The sequence below is a fragment of the Chiloscyllium plagiosum genome, chromosome 1 (assembly GCF_004010195.1).
Source record: "Chiloscyllium plagiosum isolate BGI_BamShark_2017 chromosome 1, ASM401019v2, whole genome shotgun sequence".
NCBI lineage: Eukaryota > Metazoa > Chordata > Chondrichthyes > Orectolobiformes > Hemiscylliidae > Chiloscyllium > Chiloscyllium plagiosum.
Window position 1 is genome coordinate 60,545,947 of NC_057710.1, and position 23,585 is coordinate 60,569,531.

Sequence of the window (23,585 nt, forward strand, 5' to 3'; positions counted from 1 at the left end):
ATTCACATCCCTGTATATCTTTATAGAACAATAAATCTATAATATTATATGTAATAAATCAACCTTAATGTTGATGACCAAAAGACAGGTAGGAAAGTGAATTGTGAAAGGACATCAGGAGCCTCCAAAGAGATGTAGAAAGAGGAACAAAAAACTGTCAAATGGAGTACAGTGTGGGCAAGTATGAAATTGTCCATTTTGGCAGAAAGGGTAAAAAAGCATATCATCTACATGGTGAGAGGATGCAAGAGAGGCCTGGGTGTCCTACAAGAGCCACAAAAGGTTAGTATACAGGTACACCATGTAATCAGGAAAGCCAATAGAATGTTCTGTTTATTGAGAGAGGAAATGAATGCAAGATTAGAGAGGTTATGCTTCTCTTATATAGGACACTGGGGAGACCGCATCTGGAGTACTGAGTGCAGTACTGGTTGTCATCCTTATAGAAGGATATTAATACTTTAGAAGCAGTTCAGAAAACGTTTACGAGACAAGTATCTGGAAGGAGTGGATTGGATTATAAAGAAAGGTTGGATAGGTCAGTCGTCTGGAGTTTAGAAGAGTCAGGGTGACATAATTAAAACATATAAGATCCTGAAAGGACTTGACCAGACAAATGTGGAAAGGTCATTTCCTCTTGTGGGAGAATCTCAAACTTAAGGTCACAGTTTAAAAATAAAGAGTGGCCTATTTAAAGCAGAGATGAGGAACTGTTTTTCTCTGAGGATTGAGAGTCTTTGGAATTTCCTTTCTCATGTGGTCTCTTGGATATAGGAAGGATGTTGTGAAACTGGAAAGGGTTCAGAAAAGATTGACAAGGATGTTGCCAGGGTTGGACGATTTGAGCTATGGGAAGAGGCTGAATAGGCTGGCACTGTTTTCACTGGAGCATTGGAGACTGAGGGGGTGACCTGAAAGAGGTTCATAAAATCATGAGGGGCAGACATAGGGTAAATAGACAAGGTCTTTTCCTAAGGGTGGGGGAATTCAAAACTAGAGGGCATAGTTAAAGATGAGAAGGGAAAGATTTAAAAGGGAACTAATGGGCAACCTTTTCACATAGGGTGGTGCGTGTATAGAATGAACTGCCAAAGAAACTGGTGGAGGTGGGTTCAATTACAACATTTAAATGGCACCTGGATGGGTATATAAATAGCAAGGGTTTAGTGGGATATGGCCCAAATGCTGGCAAATGGGACTAGATTTATTTAGGATATCTGGTCGACATGGACAGAAGGGTCTGTTTCCGTGCTTATATCTCTATGACTCTAAAAGATAGTGGATGCAGAATCTTCAAATATTTTTAAGGTAGAAATAAACAGTCTTGATTGCTATGGGAATGTAAGATTATTGGGAATATGCAGAAATGTAAAGTTGAGGTTAAAATCAAATCAGCTGTGATCTTATTGAATAGGGAAGTAGAGTAGCCTTGTTCCTTGCTCATATGTTGACATCTTCAATTGATTCAGTAATTACAGATCTTTAGAAAGGAATGATCCAGATGTCTCCATTAGAAATATACTTTTAAAAGAAATAGCAAATTGTATCTTATAGTACATTAATGATTGCTTTATTGTTACTTAAATGCATTGATTTGAAAATAAATTTTTCATGGATAGTTTATTTTGAATATTCCTTTCCCAGAAGTGGACAGTCAAATGCGTCACATGGCAATAGCCAGCCTTTTTATGGAAGTGTTAATGATGCTGAATAACACAAGTATTACATCAGCTGAGTCATTACGAGAGAGCTTGCGGTCATGGATTGAGACTAAGGTGTGCTATAATCTATCACTACCACTACTGACTGCAACTTGTCAAAGTCTAGCATCTGTTAAACATATGGCTGAAACGACTGAAGGGTGCATCATGGCTTATTTCAAAGAGGGTAAGCAATTTGTGTATGTTTGAATTTAATTGAACTTAAATTAAAACACAATTGGATTCTGTTCTTGTCTACAAAAGTTACTCATTATTCCAGCATGTTCTGGACTGCAAATATAATTTAGTTTGTAGTAGAAAAAATATCTTCTTAAATACCGATTCCAAGTCCCTTCATTCTTACCTCCTACAATTAGTGCAAGACTGTAGACTCATTTGACACTGATATTAAGATCATTCAATAGCTGTCACTACTTCATCCCTCCCGTCCACTAACTCATTGGGCAAACCTCCTAGAGTGCTCCTTCCTTATCTAAGTTCTGCCCTGGTATCTTTCTCTACTTTTCTCATACCCCTCTCATACCTTTTCTGAGTTCATCAAATCGTTGAGATCCACTTCATGTTCTTGATCCTATTTCCACTAAATTGCTGCTTACCCAGCTTCCCCCTTAATCCCTATGGTAGCTGATGAAATAGCTCTGTCTTCAGGTTATTATTATAGTTGTAAAGATGAGCTACACAGATTTTAATTTTTGTCATCTCATTGTTATACCTGAGACCTTTCAAGGACTAAAATGATTATTGGTCTAAAAGGCAGTAAATCGGATAAATACTACTCATGTGACATAATTAAAACATATAAGATCCTGAAAGGACTTGACATTGGTGGATGTAGAAAGGTCATTTCCTCTTGTGGGAGAATCTAGAACTCAGGGTCATAGTTTAAAAATAGAGTCACCTATTTAAAGCAGAGAAGTGGAACTATTTTTCTCTGAGGATTGAGTGTCTTTGGAGTTTCCTTTCTCAAAAGGCAGTGGTTGCAGAATCTTTAAATATTTTCAAGGCAGAGGTAGATAGATTCTTGATTATGTCGGATTATGAGAGATATGCAGAAATGTAGAATTGAGGTTAAAATCAGATCTGCCATGATTTTATTAAAAAGGAACAGCCTTGATGGTCCGAGCTGCTTACTCTTGTTTTTTGTTCATATGTTGAAATTTTCAATTGATTCCATATACAAATTTTTAGAAGGAAATGTTCCAGATGTTCCACTAGGTGGTGCAAAGAGAACACATTTGCAAAGTAGTGGTATGTTCACCAGGCACCTTTATTAAGACAGAATGGAAATCAAACAATTGTCAAATTCAAATTAATTTCAACAGCTGCAGTATTTGGCTATTGTATTAAAGTAAAACACTGTCTATTGTCCTTCCCCCTCCTCACCCTAGTTCTAAACTTCCAGCTCAGCACTGTCCCCATGACTTGTCCGGACTTGTCCTACCTGCCTATCTCCTTTTCCACCTATCCACTCCACCCTCTCCTCCCTGACCTATCCAGAATCTGGTTTCCAGCATCTGCAGTCATTGTTTTTACCTCTATTGTGAATGAGCCTGGCTGTAGGATAGGGATAACTTTATTGTGGGTTTACTATGTTAAGAGAGACATTATGACTCTAAGAAGGGCCTTTGATTTCAGGTTTTTATGTTTACAACTTTCTTGGCTGCAAGTTTCTTCACAGATTGATTTTTTTTTACTGTTGATCTCCTCATTAATTGTTTCTTTACTATTGGTTAATCTATCTTTGTTACCACTTTATCCTGCATTTCCTTGTTAGTGCCTTTTAAGGAGCCAGAAATACACTATCCATTTGCTTGCACTGGGTAGGCCTTCTCCACTTTCCTCTTGAGACCAGAACTCTCCACATCAATCCCACTGCCAGCAAAGCTTTCTTTATTACAGCCTTTCAGTCACTGTAACCTACCATAGCCATCTTCTGCTTCAGAGTATGGACAAAGGCACCTAATGTCAAGTCACCTATGCCATCTGTGCAGGCTGAGACCATCTTTGCTGTAATGTGCACATGCTCAACCTTTGCCAGCCATCTTGCGACAGACTTCAGGCTTAAAATGACTACTGTGATCACCTGACGATAGATTGAAACAAGTTCAAGAGTCACATGTGGAATCAGTGAAACTGCACCAAAATTACCACATTATCTAAAGATTTCAAAACCAGGCAACAAAGCATCAAAACATTTGCACCTCCTGCTTAATTCGTACTTATTTAATAATTTCACACATTGGGAGAAGAAAGGCTTGCCTGCAAGCTATTTAGCTTTGAAAGACAATGTGTCTGGACTCAGGAGTTTGCAAATAAACACTATTCGAACTGCTAATTTTGAGTAGTAGAAGAGAAAAAAGTGTATGGATTGATAACTTGCTCCTTATCATCTTTGAAGACAACACCCAATTAATAAGTGAATTGCGGGACAAAATATTCAATGAGAACTTAAAGTTATCTACAAGTTTTGCCACTGCTGAGGATGCTTGGTTACAATTAAACAACAGTTATTGAATTGAATTGAATTTATTGTCACTTGTACTGAGGCACAATAAAAAGCTTTGTCTTGCGAGCAATACAGGCAGATCACAGAGTTAAGTAGCATAGATAGTAAATAATAGGTAAACTGTGGCAAAGCAAAAACACAGATACAGGTGAATGCTAAGAGTTTGAGAATCCATTCAGTATCCTAACAACAGTAGGGTAGAAACTGTTACGAAACTGACTGGTGCATGTGTTCAGGCTTCTATACCTTCTCCCCAATGGTAGAGGTTGTAGAAAAACATTGTCAGGGTGGGATGGATCTTTAAGAATGCTGGCAGCCTTTCCTTTACAGCGGGCCTTGTAAATGGATTCTATAAATGAGAGATTGGTCTTTGTGATTGTCTGGGGCGAGTTCATCACTCTCTGTAACTGTCTCCGATCTTGAATGGTACTGTTGCCATACCAGGTAGTGATACATCCAGACAGAATGGTCTCGATGGCGGACCTATAAAAATTGGCAAGGGTATTCGCCATCATACCAAATTTCCTCAGCTGCCTGAGGAAGAAGAGACCTGGTTGGGCCTTTGTAACCAGTGCAGCCACTTGAAGAGTCCAAGAAAGCTTGTTGTGGGATGTCCACTCCCAGGATCTTGAAACTCTCCACTTGTTCTACCTCTGTGCTGTTAATGTGTAGGAGAGCATGAGTAACATCCTGCCGAAAGTCAATAATGAGTTCCTTGGTTTTGTTGGCATTGAGAGCTAGATTGTTCTCACCATTTTTCCAGGTCTTCCACCTCCCATCTGTAGTCTGTTTCGCCGCCATCTGAGATTCAACCAACTATGGTGTTATCATCAGCGAACTTGTAAAAGGCATTAGTCTGGTATTTAGCGACGCAGTCATGGGTATACAGTGAGTACAGTAGGGGGTTGAGTACGCACCCTGGAGGGCTCCAGTGTTGATTGTTAGTGAGGATGAAATATTGTCCCCAGTCTTCACTGACTGTGGCCTGTGGGTCAGGAAACTGAGGATCCAGTTGCACAGAGTGGGGCTTAGTCTGAGATCACCAAGCTTAGTAATTAGTCTCGAGGGGATAATAGTGTTGAAGGCTGAACTGTAGTCAATGAGTAGGATTCTTACATAGCTGTTCTTGGTGTCAAGATGTTCTAAGGAGGAGTGAAGGGCAAGTGATATGGCATCTGACGTGGATCTGTTGTTTTGATAGGCAAATTGGAGTGAGTCAAGAGTAGTGGGGAGGCTGGAGTTGATTAATGCCATGACCAGCCTTTCAAAGCACTTCATGACCACCGAAGTTAGGGCCACTGGGCAGTAGTCATTGAGACATGCTGCATGAGCCTTTTTAGGCACAGGGATCATGTTGGCCCTCTTAAAACAGGCAGGGACAATGACCTGCTGCAGAGTGAAGTTGAAAATGTCCAAGAAGACTTCTGCCAGTTGATCTGTGCATGCTCTGAGTGCATGGCCTGGTACTCCGTCTGGTCCCATTGCTTTCCTTGGATTCACACAAAGTTAAACTGATCTGACCTCTGATGCAGTGACTGTTGGGATAGGTTCGTCAGGACTTGTCGGAATAGGTGTTACCTCTCTATCGAAAGTCTGCTCAGAGTGAGCACGGAAGGCATTGAGACGATCTGGAAGGGGTGTGTCATCGTCTGCTATTTTGAACGTCTCTTTTTGGAACCTGTGATGTCATTCAGTCCTTGCCATCGTTGCCGGGTGTCTGTCTGGGTCTCTAGTTTGGATTGGTATTGGTCCTTGGCTGTCTTAATGGCTCTGTGAAGGTCATACTTGGATTCCTTATATTTGAGTGGGTCTCCTGATCTGAAGGCCTCATGCCTGGTTTTCAGCAGGTTCTATATATCCTGATTCATCCAGGGTCTCCTGTTGGGGAGCACATGGGTTGACTTCCTCAGTATGCAGACCTCCATACACTTGCTGATAAAGTCTGTGACGGTGGTGGCGTTCTCATCCAAGGTACCTGCAGACTGTTTGAACATGGTCCAATCAGCTGATTCTAGACAGCAGTGGAGTTGATCCTCATATTCCTCTGACCAGCACTGGACCTGTATCCGCAAGGGGGTCTCCTGCTTGAGCTTTTGCCTGTAAGTCAGGAGAAGAAGCACGGCATTGTGGTCAGAATTCCCGAAATGAGGGTGGGGGATGGATGGTAGGCATCTTTCACAGTGGTGTAGCAGTGGTCTAAAATGTTCAGGCCCCTGGGTGGAGCAGGTAATGTTCTGGTGGTACTTGGGCAACATCTTCCTTAGATTGGCTTGATTGAAGTCACCAGTCACAATAAACAGGGTCTCATGGTGTTCCGTCTCCAGGGTGTTAGTGGTGGTGTACAGCACATGCAGAGCTTCCTCAACCTTTGCTTCTGGCGGTGTGTACTCAGCAGTTAGTATAGCAGCAGTAAATTCCCATGGTAGATAGAAGGGGCAGCATTGGATGGTGATCTCAGGTTAAAAAAACTTTAGGACCTAAATGATTCTAATAAGGACTTCCAATTTGTGTGGGCTTTATTCATCCTGCATGTACACTGCTTTTAAACTTATTACCTATGTTAATATGTGTGTTTGTTCCATTTTATAATCTTTTCTAAGGATTAGTAGGTAATAACATTTCCATGTCTTTCACCCAAAAATACTTTGCAATTGGCTCCTTCATTTTAATGTAGTTCACTACTACTTGAATTAATTGGTGCTCATCATTTTCAGTACTGCATGAACAAAGATTTGAGGTACGTTTTCATTTTCCACTCCAAATTCCATTCCATACTAACTCTATCCTCCCTTACGACAGTTGGCATCATATTGAGCACGGCATCATGGGCTGAAGAGCTTGGGGTCTGAAGGGTTGTACTGTTCTATGTTCTAAGTAAAAAGAAAGTGAGGACTGCAGATGCTGGAGATCAGAGCTGAAAAATGTGTTGCTGGAAAAGCGCAGCAGGTCAGGCAGCATCAAAGGTGATGATTCCTGAAGAAGGGCTTATGCCCGAAATGTCAATTCTCCTGCTCCTTTGATGCTGCCTGACCTGCTGCGCTTTTCCAGCAACACATTTTTCAGCTATGTTCTAAGTAAGCCAACCTGTTTACAATCTTAGTGTTACACTTTCCCTCAACATGAGCTTTCAACCTCATTTCAAGGCATCACTATTCCTATCTATGTAACATCACCCAGCTTCATCTCAAATCAGCTCATCTGCTGTTGAAACCTTTTACTATTCTAACATGTTGCTGACCGGTCTCCAACATTCTACCTCTGTAAAATTGAGATCATTCAAATGTTCTGCTGCCCGTGTCTTAACTTGCACCTGATACAATTCCCTGTCACCCTTGCACTCACTGACCTGCAATGGTTTCGAGTCAAATAACAGCTTTAAAAATAGTCATCCTTCCTTCCAGATCCCACAATGACCACACATCTACCTGTCTGTAATTTCCTCCAGCCCCACAACCCACCAAGATTCCTACACTCTATTTCTAGTCTCTTCTTCATCCCCAGTTTTAACCATTCTGGTATTTTATAAAAGTATTTGTTTATGAAGAGTTGGTGTCACAGGCTGGGCTGGGCGAGCATTAATTGCACATTGTCTAATTGCACTTGAAAAAGTGGTGGTGAGCGGTCATCTTGAACCACTGCAGTGCTTGATGTGTAGGTACATTGCAATTCTGTTTAGGATTGCAGGATTGCAAAATCCAGGATTTTGACACAATGGCAATATAGTTCCAAGTCAGATAGGTATGTGGCTTGGAGAGAACTCACAAGTTGTGTTCCCATGCATCTTCTACCCTTAACCACCTAGCTGGAGGAGGTATGGTTTTGATAGTGCTTTTAAAGGAGCCTTAGTGAGTTACTGCACTGCATCTTGCAGATGGTACTCACTTCTGCCACTACATATCTGTGATACAAGGATTGATTGTTGAAGGTGATGGATAGCATGTCAATCAGGTGGGCTACTTTTGATTTTAGAGAGTTCGAAATCACAGTGCCCAATGTAAGTAATCAACAATTTATGGAAATTTTCAGATAGTTTATTGAGAAGATGGTACATTAGTTAACGGATAAAGAAAGTATGCAGCCATGATAATTGGGGATGGTTCACTGATACCAGAGGACAAAGAGGCATTTGGCGTGGGATATGCTGACCTCATTTAAGTGTTGGGAGCAGCATCTGAGTGTTAGGGAACTTTTCCCTGGTCTTCCTTTATTTTTAATGCTGTTCTGAAACACCTTGGGTATTTATTATGTTCAAGGTGCTACGTTAGGATACATAGCACGAGTAGGGCATTTGACCCCTTGAGCCTATTCAACCAATTTATAAGATCATTGCTGATCTGATTGAGTACTTAATTGTATTTTCCTGTCTACCTGCTATATCCTTTGACTCCCTTGTCGATCACGAATCTCTCTAATTCAGCCTTAAAAATATTCAGTGAACCTGCTGCTTCTGATGAAGAAAGTTCCACAGACTGAAACTCTTCAGAAAAAAATCTCAACTCTGTCTTAAATGGGAGTACACTTTTTGTTTGCACAAATGCTTAATATTTCATCTAGAAATATTTCTTGTAAGAGTATATGTTAGTTCCATTTATCCACAACATTGTATCTACAATTCCAGACAAAGCCTGGGAAACTCTTAGTTGTTCCCAGCATTTTTACAATTAATACTAAGCAGTTTTCATTTTATTTAATATATCCCAACTTTTAATTTGAAAATAATTCCACATGAGCAACATATTTGTATACTTGATTTGTAACAAATCAGATTTTTATTTTAACTTTTTTTTATTGTTTCAGTAACTAATTTTTTTTATTATCTAGGAGCATGTCGAGATCAGTATTTTGGATGGGGACCAATTTTGGTATCTCTTCAAGTACCAGAGCTAACAGCAGAAGAATTTCTCAAAGAGTGCTTGAATTTAGGAAGTTACTTGACACTTTATGTGTATATTCTTCAGCGTTTGAACATGGAGCAGACTCTATCCAATGAAATGAAAATGCTGGTTCTGCTTAGCAAGTGGATAGAACAAGTCTTTCCTTGGTAATATTGATTTGATTATTAAATTATTTAAATAATCCAAAAGTTTTAAGTAATTTTGAAAGAACTTTCATAGGTTTTTCTTTCAAACTATAATTGAAATTTCAGACTAATGTAAAGGTGTTTTAATTTGCACAGAACTATAATTGTGTCAGGAAACTTGTATGAAATATGCATATCAGATTTGCAAGCCAGCCTCTCTGATTTACTTTCCATCTTCCAATTCATTTTAATTGAGTAGTTGAGAAATTGCACATTATAATTTTTCTGTATATTTGATTGTGGTATAAAATGAAAAACGACTGATTTTAAAACCAAGGACCGGGGAAGGAATTGCACTTTCACAAACATGTTACTGGAACTCTGTCAGTTGCATTTATGCTGTTGTTTTGCAAGCTTTGGGGGAGGACGGTTAAAAAGGAAAGGCACCTGGATATGTGTGTGAGAGATATGAGATTTAGCCAGCAACAGGTAGCTGATTAATTTGTGCAATTGTCACCAGTTGTGGATGCCAGAAGTTATCAGTCTGATGACAGGTCTCTGGCAGCTGGGAGGTGAACAGCTTATGGGTGTGAGTACAGTAGAAGTTTCTAGGCTGCTAGAAAAGCAAGTTCTATATCTTTAGCTTGCTGCAGTAAAAATAACCAAAGCCTGAAGAAAGCCACATGTTTTCTTTCACAAATTGCTGTAGCTGTTGCCTTTAATCATTATCTTAGAGACTTTGTAATCAGTGTACTAATCACCCTGTGCCACCTGTAAAACAAAATGAAAGAACCTGGAGAAAAGAAATCAAAGGACTGAAGGTTTGGGAAGCAAAAGAAACATCTCATTGAAACCTGTGGGGTGGTGCTGTTGAACTACGTTTACCTAGCTTGTTTTTCCCTCCATCCATAGCACCCTTTTTTTGGATTTCTGTGTCTGTCCATTTGTGTGTTTAGGTGTTTCATCTAGTAGAGTTATAGAGATGTACAGCACGTTCTTAGTTCACAGTTTTCTTTACCAGTGGCTAGAGCTTATTTATCGTAATAAATAGTAATTTTTGTTCAGGATAGGAACGTGGATCAATGTTTTCTGTTAACTTGATGCCATCAGACAGGTGTATTGGGGACTTTGTGTGCTTTGAGTAAATCATTCACGTTTGAAGCGATACCTGGAGTTATGAGACCTGAGAATGACTGTACTTCTAAAGTGGATTGTGACAGCCTTTCAATTTACACACTTGTTGTTTCCACTGTCAAATAGATAATGGAATAAACATCAAACAAAAATGCTAAAAGAAAGATTTAAAATTAGGGTAACTACATGAAAGAGTAAAATTTGAATGAAATATCAAAGGTGTTGAGACAAATGCAAGTAGAAGTTTGAGGATGAAATTATGTGCAATGTGTAAATCTGTAAGTTGCTTAGAGTTGATACTACAACAACTAAAGTATTGTTGACACTGGTGCAGCTTGAAATGTATTGGGAGAGAGTGTTGGTGCTGAAAACACACAAAAGGGAATTTGATAACACTTAATTGAAGATGGATTTGTTTTAATACAAAAAAAATCCATTTCAAACTTTAGGAATTATAGCTACTAATCTGGTAGATATTCAAGTGAGATTTTACGTTCTATTGAAAGTTAACATTGTTTTCTTTCTCAAACAGCAATACAAATGATGAGGCTAAGCTCTTCCTGTGGTGGCATAAAATATTGCAATTAGCATTAATTCAGCTTGAGCAGAACGATGTCACTGCATTGGAAATTTTGATCAGGATACTAAGTGCATTTCAAATGAAGCAAAGTCATCTGGCAGAGGAGAAGCTCTCTTCCGGACTTCTGGGAGCTATTGGTCTTGGAAGGAAATCTCCGCTCTCAAACAGGTGGGCATATTGTTTAAAGTTTAAAAAATATACGTTTGCATTGTAATTTTTGCCTCTGTCTTCAGTGACAAACGTATAAATCAATTCTTTTAGGTATGGAAAGATCACAGCATCAGTCTAACTTATTAGGTTCAAGAATGTATTTTTTACTATTTAATTCATATATAAATAATATTTTACCAAGCTGTGTTCAAAACTAGAAATGATTAATATATTTCACTGAGAAAAGGTAGGATATATATTATAAATTTAATTGCTTTAGTGTGCTTTTTAAGCCTATTTTCCGAATAATATTTCAAATTGTCTATTTGATATTCCAGGGTTATAGAATTCATAACAGTTATGAAATATTTTGCAAGTTATAATTCTAATTAACAATTGTTTTCTTGAATATCTTATTTCAGTGTGAGAAAGTTCAAAGGAGTTATAAACCATTCAGTCAACATTTACACAGTTTGATATAAATCACTTCCATGCTTTTGTCTTTCCAGCATTTCATGTTTTCAATCTCGTGCTTGTCTCTTTTCTAATGCTAATAGAGGTGGCTGGCATTGCCCAGTCCACGGTGAGTTAAAATAGGAACATATGAAATGATTATTTGGTTGGTAAGGGTTACAAATATATATACAACGTTGTAAATATTCAGTAAAGGAGCTGAAAGTAAATTTGTACATCAGTCTACAAATAGAAACTCAAGATGCTGCCTGACCTGCTGCGCTTCTCCAGCAACACATTTCCATTACAAATATATATACAACGTTGTAAATATTCAGTAAAGGAGCTGAAAGTAAATTTGTACATCAGTCTACAAATAGAAACTCAGTTTCTCTTCTGAGAAACTGCCTGACCTACTTAGTATTTCTCGCACTTTGTGTTTTATCCCAAATTTCCAGCATCTGCAGTATTTCACTTTACATATATATGAAATGTGACTCTCTTTACACATCTGTATTCTCGAAATGTGAAGTTCGTAGTCTTTCTAATTAAATAGTTGTTGGATACCACAGGATGTAAACATTGCTGAAGAGATACTAAGTCGAAGCTTTTGGTCTTGCATTCGTCAAGACTGATACTCAAAATGGAAGAGGAACACCAATTTATACAGCATGAGAAGAAAGTGCTGATTGGTTGAGCATGGTTGGCATGGAGATGCAGCAGGAATTGTTAACGATCAATCTTAGTTGAAAATCCTCAGACTTGACTGGTACACTCTAATTAGTCAGGGTGTTTCCTGGAGGAGTGCAGCTAAGATTGACCTTCTCTGACTCTTTCATCAATGAAAAGGGTGCAATCTATGGCAAACTCTTTTGCCTACATAGAACCAGATCCACTACGTCAATATGGAGCTTCTAAATCCAATGCATCATACTCCACACCTAACTGATGATATTGAATTAGTGTTTGATGTGATCCTTCACAGTCAGGACTATTGAGTAAATATCATTCAATTCACAAACTCACATCTAATATTGGACATTGTATTCTGAGGTTTACAAACATTAACTATTTGAGCATTATTGGTGTGTTATTAGATTAGATTAGATTAGATTACTTACAGTGTGGAAACAGGCCCTTCAGCCCAACAAGTCCACACCGACCCGCCGAAGCGTAACCCACCCATTTCCCTACATTTACCCCTTTTCCTAACACTACGGGCAATTTAGCATGGCCAATTCACCTTACGTGCACATCTTTGGACTGTGGGAGGAAACCGGAGCACCCGGAGGAAACCCACGCAGACACGGGGAGAATGTGCAAACTCCACACAGTCAGTTGCCTGAGTCGGGAATTGAACCCGGGTCTCTGGCGCTGTGAGGCAGCAGTGCTAACCACTGTGCCACTATCCTCTACAAATAGTCACAGGGACAAAAAGATTCGATTTCATGTGAATTTAAAAACCCACACAAAACAAGAATTGAATTAAAATTTCTGATTGTTTTGTTTTTACAGGTTTCGAGTGGTGGCACGATGCATGTCAGCTTTCCTATTGGTACAGCTTCCTGCAGAAAACTGCATTCGATTAAAGCCTAGCTCAGAACTGCAGCTATCTCCCAAAGCACAGCAGGTATTGAGAACCTGCACAATGAATTCACTATTGCATTTCCTTTCTCATAAATAATAACAGTTAAGGAAGGCAATTCACCCCATCAGAATTCTCCTGTTGAGAAGTGTTTTACACTATCATCCACCCTAAAACTGTAGTATGTAATTAGTGAATGATTTTCCTTTATTATACTGTATCAGGAGTCAGCTCCATATGTTGATAGCTGATTGTTAGACCTGAGACTTTCGCAGATTTAAAATGGCTTTGTGAAAGAAAGAAACATGGACCTAAAATATTTGCAGGAGTCATCTGATCAGAGTGAGGCAAGCTTTGTGAGGCACATGTGGAATAAATTAACCTGTCTGCACTGAAATAACCGTTTTATTGAAGGATATCAAAACCAGACAACTGAGTTAACATTAAGAAATTCACACCTCCTATTTAATTAATTCTTGTATATAATTTCTCTCTTTTCTTCTTTCTCTCTCTCTCTCTCCATCTTGTAAAAAGCAGTTAATGAAGAAGACACAAAAATATTTACAGGCTCTGCTACTGATGTATCTACAAGTAAACAATGAAATCAACGATGGTTTCTGCTTTCAAATCTAACACCTCAAAGACTCTATGGCCCACTTAGAATCCCTACAGGGTGGAAACAAGCCCTTTGGCCCGACAAGTCCACACCAACCCTGCGAGAATCACCGAACCAAACCCATTCCCCTACATTTACCCCTGACTAATGCACCTAACCTATACAACCCTGAACACCAGATAATTTAGCACAGTCAATTCACTTAACCTGCACATCTTTGGACTGTGGTAGGAAACCAGAGCACCACGCAGACACAGGGAGAATGTATACACTCCACACAAAGAGTCGCCCAAGGCTAGAATTGAACCAGGGTCCCTGGCACTGTGAGGCAGCAGTGCTCAACACTAAGCCACTGTGCCGCCCTGCTTAACCTTTATTTTTCCCTGTCTGTACCCAGACATTCTCCCTTTTAAATTTATTATTTGTGTGGTGCATTCCTTACAAAGTTTCTCAGTTATAAAATTTCTTTACTTTCACTCAAGGAAACCTTTGTGGTTGGATCTCTCATTTCCAGAGAGCTACGTTTTAAATGTGATAACTGCTTAAAAAGAAATTAAAAGTATGACTGGGGAAGTTTAAAACACACCTTTTTTCCCAAATCTAACAATGACATCTTTCTCTGCGATATTATTGCATCAATCCCAGACCACTCGAGCAGTTTATTTTTAAGGCAGTTAGATGATATTAATTCATGTAATCTTTCAGCATGAAGATACCGTTTGGGACCAGGCCTGACCCCCTGGAAACATTTTAAGGAGGTAGTCTAGACCCTAACTTTTTTTTTAGTTAAAAGGCAGATGTGGAGTGGATATTTCAGGTGTGATGCAGCTGGTCAAACCACACAGCTTTGAGCAAAACAGAGTTTATTTAAACACTACAGTTGAAACACAAACAAAAGAAAACGGAATTTAGAATAGTTTAACACCATGGATATCCAATCTCTCTACACCTCCATGCACCATGACCCAGGGCTCCAAGCCCACCGTTTCTTCCTCTCACGACGTCCCCAACAGTACCCTTCCACTGACACTCTCATTCATTTGGCTAAACTGGTCCTCACCCTCAATAATTTCTCCTTCCAATCCTCCCATTTCCTCCAGATGAAAGGAGTAGCCACAGGCACACACTTGGGCCCCAGCTATGCCTGTCTCTTTGATGGCTTTATCTTGCGGAGTTACACCGGCACCATTCCCCGCTACATTGATGACTGCTTCAGTGACCTCCCATGAGGAGGTCAAACAGTTCACCAACACATTCCACCCCGACCTTAAATTCACCTAGACCATCTCTGACACCTCCCACCCCTTCCTAGACCTCTCCATCTCCATCCATGAGGACTGACTCAACACTGACATTTTTTACAAACCCACCGACTCCCACAGCTACCTGGATTACACCTCCTCCCAACCTACCTCCTGCAAAAATGCTATCCCTTACTCCCAATTTCTCCGCCTCCACCGTATCTGCTCCCAGGAGGACCAGTTCCACCACAGAACACACCAGATGGCCTCCTCCTTTAAAGACCAAAATTTCCCCTCCCATGTGATTGAAGATGCCTTCTCCAAAGGACCCTTCCACATCCATCAAAGTTTCACCTGCACTTCCACACATCATTTATTGTATCTGTTGCTCCCGATGCGATCTCCTCTACATTGAGCAAACTGGACGCCTTCTCGCAGATCGCTTTAGAGAACATCTCCGGGACCCCTGCGCCAACCAACTCCACCGGCCCGTGGCCAAATATTTCAACTCCCCCTCCCACTCTGCCGAGGACATGCAGGTCCTGGGCCTCCTCCATCGCCACTCCCTTACCACCCGATGCCTGAAGGAAGAATGCCTTATCTTCTGTCTCGGGACCCTTCAATACCAGGGCATCAATGTGGACTTCACCAGTTTCCTAATTTCCCCCCCTCCCCAACTTATCCCAGTTCAAACCTTCCAGTTCAGCATCGCCCTCATGACCTATCCCACCTGTCCATCTTCCTTCCCACCTATCAGCTCCACCCTCCTCTCCAAGCTATCACCTTTACCCCCACCTCTATCCACCCACCTCACTCTCACTCATCAGCCTCATTCCTGATGAAGGGCTCCAGCCTGAAATGTTGATCTTCCCGCTCCTTGGATGCTGCCTGAACTGATGTGCTTTTCCAGCAACACACTCTCAACTCTGATCTTCAGCATCTGCAGACTTCACTGTCTCCTATTGGCAAACTTAACTGACCTGACATAGCAACTTAACTAAGGAGCTGTTCCAATTCCTGTAACATCCCACAAAAAAAAACCCTTGGCAATAGATAAATTCAAACACAGGTTCTTATAGGCAGGAAAGATTTCAGAGACAAAAGTCAGTCAAGAATCATCTGCTGAAGCTTGGAACCTTTCTCTGGACTGTAGCAGCTTCTGCTACAACTTAACTAGCAGCTTCTCAAAGGATAAAATAACCTTTTTAAAATGACAGCATTATCACAATGCCTTGGTCACTTCCACTTTCAGTAGCAGCAGAAACTAAGTACAGGAAGATACAATGCCTCAATAATAATGATATTGACTAGAATCCATAAACCCAGGGTTATGTTCTCGGGTCACAAAAACAGAAATTGCTTGGAAAGCTCAGCAGGTTTGGCAGCATCCATGGACAGAAATCAGAGTTATGGAGACATGAGTTTGAATCTCACTGTGACAGACAGTGAAATTTGAATTCAATAAAAATTTCATTTAAAACATAGCTTAATACTAACAACCATTGTAAAGTCTGTAGATTTTCCTTTAGGCAAGGATATTTACCATCCTTACTGGATCTGTCATTTAGACAGTTAAGGATGGATAATAAACGTTGGCCTAACCAGCAATCCTAACCTCCCATGAACAAATAAAAATCACTAGTAGCCTGCTTGTAGTTACTGTATCTCCAATGTATGTAATCAGTAAGTATGAAGCCCAGGCTATGTCTGAGATATTATCACATTGTAAATAATAATGCTCATAAACCTCTTCAGAACTGGGTCACTGGGCTCAAACATTAATTCTGTTTTCTCTCGACAGATGCTGCCAGACCTGCTGAGTTTCTACAGCAATGTCTGTTTTTGTTTCAGATCTTCAACATACACAGTTCTTTGTTTTATACTTGTATAGTTTGTGTCTTTGCACTAAGTGGAAAGGTCCTTTTCACATCTTAATTTAACCCATTTTACATGTCTCTTTTTCTTTCCTCATTAACAATTCACAATTACCCAATTAACCTATTAACTGGACCACTAATCACTGGCTGTCACTTGAAAATGGTTTGTTTATTCCTACTCTTTGTTTTTGTCTGCCATCCAGTTCCCAATCCATGTCTGTATATTACCCCAGTCCCATCCATTTTAATTTTAACATGCTAATTTCTTAAATCTTCTGAAACCCCAGGTAAACCACATCGACTGGCTACCTCTTATCAACTCTACTAGTTACATCCTCTCAAAATTCCAGTAGAGTTATCAAATTTGATTTCCATTTCACAAATCCTTGCCAACTCTGTAAACCTGTCACTGTTTTCAAGTGCTGTGCTATTAAATCTTTTATAAGGGACTCTAGCATTTTCACTACAATTAATGTAAGGCTAACCAGTCCAAAATTCCATGTTTCATCTATCTATTTTTTAAAGTAATTGGATTACATCAGCAAGTTACAGTCCAATCCATAGGAGCTGTTCTAGAGTCTATAGAGTATTGCACCAATGCATCCATTATTTCTCTACTTTCTTAAGTAACCGGGAATGTAGATTATTGGGTGCTGGGGATTTATTGGCCTTTAATCCCATCAATCTTTCAACACCATGCCCCTACTAATACTGATTTCCTTCAGTTCTTCCTCCTCACTAGACCCTGTGTTCCCCAACATTTTTGGACTTTTTTTTTATTCAACTGTAGTGGTCCCATAATATATGCAAGCAAAAGGTTTCATTGTATTCCACGTACGATATCAGCTATTGAAGGCATTTTGTTTTCATGTAATGCAATCAAGAGTTCACCTATTTAACAAAGTATATTCACCAGCTGATCCTGAGGATGGGAATCCTGCAGCACATAACTCAGCAGCTGATCCCCAAAGCCTGTCCATAATTACATGGCACAAGGCAGTATATGATGGAATATTCCCCACTAGCCTGGATTAGTCAGAAAGGCTTAGAGATTTACAATGCAGAAGGAGGCCCATAATGTCCATATTGATCAAAAACAATCATCTAACTATCCTAATCCCGGTTTTTCAGCACTTGAATGACTAGGTCTCACTCTAAAGCTTGATACCATTCAGTACGAAGCAGCTCATTTGGTAGGCTTCACATCCACAAAAATTCAATCCATCTCCTACCAACACTCAATAGTAGCTTCCTGTAGCTTCTGTGCTGCAGAAATTCCCCAAGGCTTGTTAGACAGCACCTTCCAAATCCATGTCCACTCCCTATCTATCCAATAAGGATAGTAAATACATGAGAGCATCACCTGCTGCAAATGTGCCTCTAAGCCACTCACTATTATGATATGGAAATCTGTCGTTGTTCCTGCACTATAGCGTGTTAAAATCCTGGAATTCAGTCTATACCAGCACTCTAGCAGTTTAAGAAGGCAGCTTCCCAAGAGCAACTACCAATAGATAATAAATGCTCCCTCATCCAGGAAAGCCCATATCCACTGAACAAATAATAAAATCGTAAAATCACTACTAACCATTTTTACTTTGCCAACTAAGTAGTTTTAATATAAGCAATATTTCTCAATTGTGAAAGATGTTATTCTGTACTTCAAAGAATTATTTTTCTTTTTCTTTCTCTATTTCAGGCCCTGAATGGACTTGAATCAATGTCATTGAGCAAGTATGCAGATTACCAAGAAGAAATTTCACAGGCTACGTTATTTATCAAGAACCCAAACTATTGTCTTTTGGATGGCAACAAACTATTAGCTATTCTTCTGAATTTCCTTTACCCTGACACACACTATCTGGACATTATTCGCTAAATATTTTGCCACAGCAGCAAGTCCAATATTTTCATTAAAATGAATTCATAAGAAAAATGGAGAGTCAGTATCTCCACTGATGGAATTTTAAGTAAATTACTACATTAATAAATTAGTTCAGGTTATTAGCTTGTTTAATAAGAGCTCTTTACAGAAATTCTTTAGAAATAAACAAACAGTCATTGTTAAAGGATATCAGCCTACTACTTGATAATCCACAGTTTTGTATTTATGTACTAAAATCTAATGTGTAATATCAGTGAGTTTCAAACATTTCTATTGTTGATAAAGCATATTCTACATCCTAAGTCCCCTGTTATGAAATAATCAATTAAATATTGCACCTTGCATCCAACAAATGAAGAAAAACAAATTAACTGGTGCAAGTAAGGATATGAGCAACAGACATTCGGGTGAAGTTTTGGTTATAATGGAAATTACAAAGCCAAAACAGAAATGTGGTAATTAGTTGACTTTAAAAGTAATCAATCATCTATTGAACCCATTCTTAAATGTTCACGTGATCTGTCTTTTATCTGCTAATTTTGCTTGTGCATTCCACAGCCTTGTAACCCTTAGTATAAAGAAACAAAACTCTTGTTCTCCATCTTTGATTTTTTTCAATTAGTCTTAAACCTTGTTTTGGACCCAAGAATCACAGGAAGTAGTTTTTATGTATTGTGTTCCATTCCTTTCTAATTTCAAATGCCTCTATCAAATATCCGTAATTTATTGAAATTATATTTGAAGAAAAGTTGTTTTCTGAATGGATAAACTAAACAATTTTTTATTCTCAATTATCAGTTACTTGAAGTGGAATTCTGTGGTTAAGTATCATTAGTCTTGAAATGCAATGAGTAATTAATATATTCACTTGGAATCCAGATCTCTGCTATTTTAAATGTGAAATCATTTATGTGTATTCTTTTTTAAAATGGGCTTCTTTAAAATAGCGCTTTGAAATCAGAAAGTAGCAACAGGCTTTCTGTGAGTGCCTTTATCTTTTCACATGTAAGCACATGATGCAAATAAACTATAATGTACTTTTAATTTTCATAAATATTTTGACATTCAGCTGATGGTATCAAGATTATTTAACAAAATATGTTGTGACATTATAGGTGCCATATCATCTGAAAATTCAATATATTGAATATTATACTAATAAAGTTGAAGACTTTCATTATTACATAATGAATGTGCAGTGGCAAACTGGACTTGTATGCATATTCACCTGGGAAAATGATATAATGTTAGTCAAACTATACCTTTTTTGTTAAAATGACATTCAAGTTAATTAATGAATTGTTAATGATAGTGAATCTCAGATGCTATTAGTTATGGAACAAGAAATAGTAAACTCATAACAGTCAAGATCTAAATTAGGTAAATTAGTTTAATAAACGTTTCATGAACCAGATAGTAATGCGTTCAGCAACTACAATATTCCTCAATGAATGCAGGAAAACATTTTGTCACAAATTTATGTTTTAAAATATCTAATTCTAACTGAATATTTTTTTGTTTAAAAAGTCGAGCTGTTTAAGTGATTTAATCTGTATGATTCAAGTTATTGAAAGCACATATTGGATGCTGCTATTTGTGATGTGATGCTCTTCATTTTACAGAACTGAGTAAAATTGAGTTCAAGTGAAATCAATGGTACCTTCCACAATGTGAAGGATTTCTTGCACTCTTTCTTTAGACATTCAACTTCAAAGTCTTTTTTTTACATTGGTATTATTTTGATGGAAGCTACTGCTAGGCTGATGTTTGAAGTGTCAAATAAGATTCAGTTAATACTTAAAATGTGCAATATAATGCTTCTAAAGTGGCTCTTCCTGTAAAAAAATGTTTTTTATGAAATTGGAAGTACATGTGTATTTGATATTTAATAACTGTACATTGACAATGATCTTTATCAAGTGTGGTTTTATTTTTGAGCAGTGTTGTATATAAGCTACATTGTGGTCTTTTATTCTTTTGTGTTCTTAAACTTTGAATCTTGATTGTTAATGTACAGTCTGAAAATACAGAAAAAAATAAACTTGTTTCCTTTCTAAGTGTATCAATGTCTTTCCCTTATGATTCAAAGTGCATTTCTGAAGTGAAAATGATTTTGTTTAGTTTGGTAGAATTAGGTATTTTTACTCAAAACATTAACTCTGCTTTTTTCTCTACAAAATTAACAATCACACAACACCAGGTTATAGTCCAACAGGTTTATTTGGAAGCACTAACTTTTGGAGCATTGCTCCTTCATCAGGTGGACAACCACCTGATAAAGAAGCAGCATTCCAAAAGTTGGTGCTTCCAAATAAACCTGTTGGATTATAACCTGGTGCTGTTTGATTTTTAACTTTGTACACCCCAGTTCAACACCGTCACCTCCAAATTTTTCTCTACAGATGGTGCCAGACCCACTGAGTTGTTCCAGTATTTCCTGATTATACTTGCATGTAAAATGTCTATTGACAGCGATTCATTCTTTTATACATATGATAGTCATCACTTAGTTACAGTATAGAATTGTAAGCTTGTATTTACTCACAACTTGTTTGCAGCAATCTAGCCAATCTATCTATTGCCATAGCCCTCTTCAGCATTAGGGCTATCCAGTAGAACAGAGCTACCCAAACTGGGTGTCCGAATACCAAGTGGGTTCCTGACCTCCAAGGCAGCAATGCCAAGGGGTTTCAATTTGCTTAAAATAGCAGTGCCCCTGCTCTAATTGGTCCCTATTCTCACGACCCATTCTCATACTTTTTACTGAGGTATCCCAACAATGTTCAATCCTCGATATGGTATCAGAGCGGGGAAACAGTTTGGGAAGCACCACTCATGAATATTCTGAATTCTCAGAACTAAAAACAAAAAATAGTTTTCTCTGCCTGGAGCAGAGACCTTGCAGAAATCATGGAGTAATCTTTGGGACCCCAAACAAGGATGATGAACTGTGAAGTACTTCTTGTTTCTATCTCAAAATGACCCTGATTGTGGCGACAGAACACTTCTATAGTATCTCCCAGATATATCTGACAATAAATCATTCAGAAAATTCACTGTATAGTTGGTTCTGCTATAGTGCATTTTCGTGCAATCCCGTATTATAAAAAAATCATGTAATAGCTACGTCATTTAAACTAATGGGGCCAGAATCATGTTATAACCAATACACACTTTAAAAGTTTGAGCTTTAGAAACAGTGTCCCCAGTTCAACAATCGCGTTATAGAGAATTTGCATTAATAAAACGCGCATTACAGCAGAACGACCTGCATCTGTGAGTTCACAACTCGCAAATTTGTCTATCTGCACTGGAAATTAAGTAGCAACTAAATTCAACATCTGCAGCCACACTCTCATTTCTGTGTTTTTTGACCCTTGTTTTAACTCTCAAATTTCATCATTCATGGGTGTTCTCAGAAACAGAACCATCACATACGGAGGAATGACTATACATATAGGTAGCATTGATTAATTCCCTCAATAAACTAAGACTGTTTCATATCAATAATCTTACACATGATTTTAGAATTTTATTCAACTTGCCTTTCCTGTAGGGGTGGGTCATTACAATCAATACAAGGATCACTTACAGGAAAGATGAAGCTAGGTATTCTCCAACTCATTATGTGCCACCTTGAGATTGAGTAACAAATAATTGCACATTGATAATCTTGTCTGTCATCTCTTTTCTGCTGGCCACATGTTCTATTACAATAAGAGAATAACAAATATCATCATTTAGTTAAGTTGTACAACCTAGAACTGAGGAAATAGGGAACTTGTGAATCAAAAAAACATGAAACTGGCAATAAGTACTAAGAATGATGAAAACCACCAATTCTAAATCTTCAAACAACCCATCAAAAATTTAAATCAATGAAATTATTTAGGAAGAAGAATATGCAAATGAACTTAAGAAATCAATCATGTGGCTGTTACAGTCTGCCATATGTGCCATTCAGTATGATCATCTTTGAAAATGGCTGATCTTCGGTATGATTTGGCGATGCCGGTGTTGGACTGGGGTGAACAAAGTTAAAAATCACACATCAGGTTATAGTCCAACAGGTTTGATGAAGGGCTTTTGCCCGAAAAGTCGATTTCACTGCTTCTTGGATGCTGCCTGAACTACTGTGCTCTTCCAGCACCACTAATCCAGAATCTGGTTTCCAGCATCTGCAGTCATTGTTTTTACCTCCTTAATTGGAAGCACACTAGCTTTCGGAGCGCCGCTCCTTCATCAGGTGATTGTGGAGGACACAATTGCAAGGTACAGAATTTATAGCAAAACATTTAGTGTGATATAACTGAAATTATACATTGAAAAATACCTTGTCTGTTGAGTCTTTCATCTGTTCGAATACCATGATAGTTTCACTTCTTTCATGTGTAAATCACAAAACTTTTTTTTAAGTTGCATTCTCAGGTTGGCTGTAACAATTGGTGTTAGCTAGACAATATGTTGAAGGTGTGTCTCTGTCTAAGCCATGATGTTTAGATTGATTCTAATCTAAAAAGTGAGATCAGAGTTTTACATGAATTCATGCAGTTTTTGAGCGAAGTACAATGTAACTTTGCAAGTACAAATTCACCCCACAAATTATATGTGTGCATGTGGGTCTGTGTGTCTGTCTGGGTTGGTGGTTGAGTATGTATATATGTGTGTAGTGTGTCGTAAGTCTGTGAGGGGGTGCATATGTGAGTGTGGGAGTGTGTGTGTGTGTCTGGGGTGGGGAGTTGTGAGTGTCTGTGTATGTGTGTGTATAGTGTAATGGTGGTCACCTGTAGTGTGACATGAACCCAAGGTCCTGTTGA

At 38.6% G+C, this 23,585-nt stretch overlaps 1 protein-coding gene across 2 annotated transcripts in view; it reads left to right on the forward strand.

Annotated features, from left to right (window-relative positions):
- epg5 (ectopic P-granules autophagy protein 5 homolog (C. elegans)) overlaps positions 1 to 20,828 on the forward strand; it is a 145,757-nt gene extending 124,929 nt beyond the window's left edge. For both annotated transcript variants that reach the window (XM_043687752.1, XM_043687743.1), the window contains 5 exons: positions 1,645 to 1,887; positions 9,049 to 9,268; positions 10,914 to 11,129; positions 13,080 to 13,194; positions 18,583 to 20,828. In XM_043687752.1, the coding sequence (XP_043543687.1) occupies positions 1,645 to 1,887; positions 9,049 to 9,268; positions 10,914 to 11,129; positions 13,080 to 13,194; positions 18,583 to 18,762 (974 nt within the window). In that variant the 3' untranslated portion in view covers positions 18,763 to 20,828. The remainder of the gene's footprint in view (positions 1 to 1,644; positions 1,888 to 9,048; positions 9,269 to 10,913; positions 11,130 to 13,079; positions 13,195 to 18,582) is intronic.
- Positions 20,829 to 23,585: the final 2,757 nt, after the last annotated feature.